Consider the following 5,005-nt stretch of genomic DNA (forward strand, 5'->3'; position numbering starts at 1 on the left):
TAGATCCAGGGGTTTCTGATTCCTTCAAGTGACTTCCTGTATCACTGAAGCTTATTGGAACCAGAAGGGATGTTCAGATGTGAACCCTGTCCCCAAAAGGAAGCTCTAAAGGCTTCTGAACTGTGTGTAGTCAACTGTTGATGTTGCTTTGCAGCCTTCTCCTTCCCTGACCAAAGGAAGCCAAGACAGCAGACCCTGGGCCACTTAAATAAAGTAAAAATGGGCTAGAGAGATGGCTCAACAGTTAAGAACACTGGTTGTTCTCTCAGAAGACTGAGGTTCGAATCCCACCACCCACATGGTGGTGAACAGCCACCCCTAACTCCAGTTCCAGGGGATCTGGTGCCCTCTTCTGACCTCTATGGGCACTGCATGACGCAGGTGCACTTACACACATGCAGGCATAACAACTCATAAACATAAAATAAAAATAAATAAAAAATAAAGTAAAATCAACCAAAGAGCATCACTCCTGGAGGGCTGCTCCCCAAAGCAGCTCTTTAATCTCTGCAGTTAACTGAACCAAGCCCAGCCTTTGGGCATGGAGTTAGGAGTGAAATAAAAAATACACGCATTTTTCTAAGTAGGAAATTTATTTGATCAAATGCCAATATATAAGAGAATTTAAACTATAAAGCTATAGTCAAAGATCTTCATTATGAAGTGAACGTTATTAACGTAAATGGGACCTAAAACCAATTTCCTATAACATGCCTATATAAAGCATTCATGAAATCCTTCATTTTAAAACAGAAAACTTATAAAAGGTACTTGAAAAGTTTCTTAAATCATGACACTTAAAACTATCTCACTGTACACAAGGTGTTAGAAGGGTTTGTGGTAAAACATGGCTACCACCAGGGGCAGTGTTGTCCTAGGAGTCGTAGAACTGAACTGCTCTTGTGCTTAACCCCACACCCTGTCAAGCCCTGGGGACCAGGAGTAGGTGGGAATTTTAATCACTCTAGTGGCTGACAGAAATGGATGTTGGGAACTGGAGAAAAGGAAAGGGAAGGGAAACTGGGGTGTAGAAGGGTCAAAGGTTTCTGTAGTTTTAGAAATGACCAAACAAATGGATTTAGATAAAAAGTGAATCCTCCGAACCACACTGTGGGAGTAGCACACTTAGCCAGCAAAGGCAGGACTGGGTGGCGGAGAGCCACCACCTTCTAGCATGGAACCTTTACTGGAGGAATGCAGACTATGCAGGCCACATCAGCTTTCTACAATGATTTTTCCAGCATCCAAGTGCCTCTGTGTTCAAGATCACAATGAGACCCAGAAACTGAAACTGTTAGGAAGGCCTGGGTAATAAAATCACGAAAGCTTCAGAAACACGGAAAAGCCAGATCCGAAGGCGGAGTCTCAGTGCACACTTGGAGCAGCGGGACACAAATGATGTCCATAGAGTGCAATGGAATGACAGGGAGAAAAGGAAAGATTTCAGAGAGCTAAGGGTACTAAGACAGCTATACAGCACCCATTGTTATGAATGTAAGGTAGACAGATATCACTGAGGGTTTATATTATATCTGTTCTATCAGTTTTATAAAATAAATATTCTGAGGGCTTTCAAAATATATACATGACATGTTCTAGTATAAATATTATACTCCAGATTCATACAATTGGCTTGATGCTACATTTAAACAGATTTGGGGATGTAGATAGAATAATTTCTGCAAACCATTTTCTGATATTGATCGCATAGCTAAATGAAGGCCCAAAATCAGTGGAAACATATTAGGGATTTGCAGCAAAGGTGTATCTATTAATTTATGCTTTGTCCAAAAATACACTTGCTCTTCTGTATCAATGAATTTAAAGTCATCTTAGATCTTGTGCTTAAAACTCTTCTCTTTTCTTATCTCCTACTGTGCAATCAAGTATGTGGAAGGACTACTTAACGGCTTAGGGCTCCTTTTCTCTGAGTCTCTTTGTCTTCCTTGGAGATATGTCTTTAAGAATAGTTTCAAGTTTCTCGTTCAGCCTAAGTGGCTTTCTAAAGATTCCTAACCTTGAGATTATGACCTTCATTATCAGTGACACTGATATACACACACTTCAGTGAAAATAGTAAATGATTCTACATTAACCACTTTTAGCAGTGTGCTTTTAAAACAGGTTCATTCCCAGCACAACAGAAAATACTTTTCAACAAAACCAGGCAGATCAGTCAAGATGACCTTTTCACTATCCAGGGTTGAAAAAGTGAGCTGAGCCAGAAGGTGAGACGGGATGAAAAGTCGATGGCAGCACCACACCCGTGAAACGCAGCCACAGCAGAACCTGATACTCTTCTCGGGGCTATCATTTCCAGAGTGACTCTAAATTAGCTGTCTGCATGGGTGGGCTAAGCAGGCTGCTGACCGTCCCCCAAGTTAAAGGAAAGCCATACTATCACGTGCCACGTGGGGTCATGGTACAGAAAGATACTTCTCCTGGTTAACAGCTACAATCTGGAAGCCAAGACTACATCACCACTGCTCATTCCTCCTAAATTAATTCCTAACTTTGAAAGAGCTTGCTCAGTTAGTAAAATCAATCAACCTTTTCATTTTGGCTTGGTTCAACTGAAACTATTTTATTTGGAAGTTTTCCGTGCTACTGAACATGATGGGGGACTACCTCGAAGCTGGATTCTAGTACATGAAACCAACATGAACGGGCAAGACTAGCACGGCCCACCACCGAGTCTCAGTCAAGTGGCCTGGCCCCTGTGCCACTCTACAGAAGGATCGATGATTTAGGCAAAATCTTTTCATTTCCCATAGGCTAAGTATCACTGGTTCCTAAAATGTGACTCTAGCAAAAAAAAAAAAAGAGAGGGATCTAGAACTTAGCCCTTACAAGGACCACACAGTACATGATGCTCTTATCACAGCTCTGCAACTAGCTGGCTTTTTAAAACACAAAAAACAAAAAACCACAACGTTGTTTTGTATGAGACACAATCTTGCTAGGTGGCCCAGGTAGACCTCAAACTCTCAGCCTTTGTGCCTCAGCCTCCCAAGTGCTGGTATCAGCCACCACACCTGGCTTAGTATACTCTATGCTTCTAGAAGAACAATCTCCAGAACCAGACCAAAGAACAAAGCTGATTCCAGCAACCTCATCCTGTGGCACTTGTTCAACCTCTGGGCAACCCCCAGCTCCCTGACCTCCATGTCAGGCCTTTCTCACATCTGAGCATGTGACCAAGATGGTTCTAGATCATAAGGAAGCTGAGTTTAGCTGAAAGTTGGCACTAGTTCAGAAAGGCCTTCACTCGTTAGCACTTCTGCCTCAGCTTTCAGATTTGCTGATACATGACAGGACACAGGAAATCTGAGCATGCTTCTATGAGGTGGTCACTATGTGCTATCTGCACTGCCCAAAGAGGGTGACTAGTGGAGAAACACTCCTGGCCTGGTCAGGAACAAAACCACACAAATCATATCTTTCTCTAAAATTTGCCATGAGAAAATCAAGTGAACAAAGGGTCAGATTTTTAATGTTACCTCAGCCTCGATTTCAATTTACATTGCTACATTATCAAAAGAACAACTTGTTCTAAATTACCATGGCAGAGAAAAAATTATCTGTGATAAAAATGAGCCACAACTTGGCTAAGTAAGTGAAAAGGCATTTGTGTTACAGGGCCCTAAGATTCTTTAAATTAAATCATATCTCTACTGTGAAAATATATGTATCTCGAAATAGAACAAGGTTAGCCAGAAGGCTCAGTTAAACTGGAAAAGCCAGTAGGAAGGACAGGTAAAAGACACTTCTCATCTGTGGTCTTCTCTCGCTTTCCTGTGCTTTGACTCTCCTGATCTGGACAGACAGATGCCAACAACTTAGAAGTCACAGCAGAGTGCTGGGACTGGTCAGGATCTTGTCAGGGCAGCCTCCATCTGCATCACTTGAGTTCTGATCAAGGCAACCGACGGGCTTTAAGTGTACTGGACACCGGTACAAAGACCTCATCATCATCTTCTACCCCTTCCTCTATTGGCTTCATCTTGGCAGAGGATCGCTGCTGCGGGGAGGACACATCTGTGAGGAAACAAAAGGAGATGCTGACTGCATTAATGACCCCACGCGGGTAAACTCACCTGACAAAGAAAACTGCCTGGACACCAGAGGGAGTACCAGGAGTGCAACACCTTTACGTGTGTTTCCAATCTGGCAGCTCAATGAACGACAGTCCAGAGCGAGATTCTTGGAACAGATGTGGAGCAGTATGCTTGGGTGGTATGAGCTTCTTAAGCACACAGATCTCCCATTTATTATTTTTACCTGTGTGTATGAGTGTATTGCCTGTATGTGTATAAGTGCACCTGTGTCATGCAATGCCTGGAGCAGTCAGGAGGAGGTGTCAGATCTCCTGGAGCTGGAGTTACAGATGGTTGTTAGCTGCCAAGTGGATGCTGGGATTCAAACCCGGTTCTTCTGCAAGAGAGTCAGTACTCTTAACTGCTGAGCCATCTCTCCCTAAAATACATTTTTTTTCTACAAGTTCAGCCACTTCCTGAACTGATATGAGAGGGACTGACAGCGCAAGTTCAGCACTGAGGAGGAAAGTAGGTGCCGGGTGGAAGAAACGCAGCCCAGGCACAAACAGCCCAGGTACAAACAGCCCCAGGTACAAGCACAGCTCCAGGTACAAACAAACAGCCCAGGTACAAACAGCCCCAGGTACAAACAGCCCAGGTACAAACAGCCCCAGGTACAAGCACAGCTCCACACAAGTATAGCCCCAGGTATAAACAGCCACAGGCACAAGCACAGCCACAGGCACAAGCACAGCCCCAGGTACAAACAACCCCAGGTACAAGCACAGGCCCAGGTACAAACAGCCCAGGTACAAACAGCCCCAGGTACAAACAGCCACAGGCACAAGTATAGCCCCAGGTATAAACAGCCACAGGCACAAGCACAGCCACAGGCACAAGCACAGCCCCAGGTACAAACAACCCCAGGTACAAGCACAGGCCCAGGTACAAACAGCCCAGGTACAAAC

General features: G+C 44.0%; 1 protein-coding gene across 1 annotated transcript in view; it reads right to left on the reverse strand.

Annotated features, from left to right (window-relative positions):
• Positions 1-574: 574 nt before the first annotated feature.
• Bves (blood vessel epicardial substance) overlaps positions 575-5,005 on the reverse strand; it is a 45,622-nt gene continuing 41,191 nt past the window's right edge. The window contains exon 8 of the mRNA XM_008850294.3: positions 575-4,038. Within this exon, the coding sequence (XP_008848516.1) occupies positions 3,917-4,038 (122 nt within the window). The 3' untranslated portion in view covers positions 575-3,916. The remainder of the gene's footprint in view (positions 4,039-5,005) is intronic.

This window comes from Nannospalax galili, unplaced genomic scaffold (assembly GCF_000622305.1).
Source record: "Nannospalax galili isolate Female #2095 unplaced genomic scaffold, S.galili_v1.0 scaffold324, whole genome shotgun sequence".
Classification (NCBI taxonomy): domain Eukaryota; kingdom Metazoa; phylum Chordata; class Mammalia; order Rodentia; family Spalacidae; genus Nannospalax; species Nannospalax galili.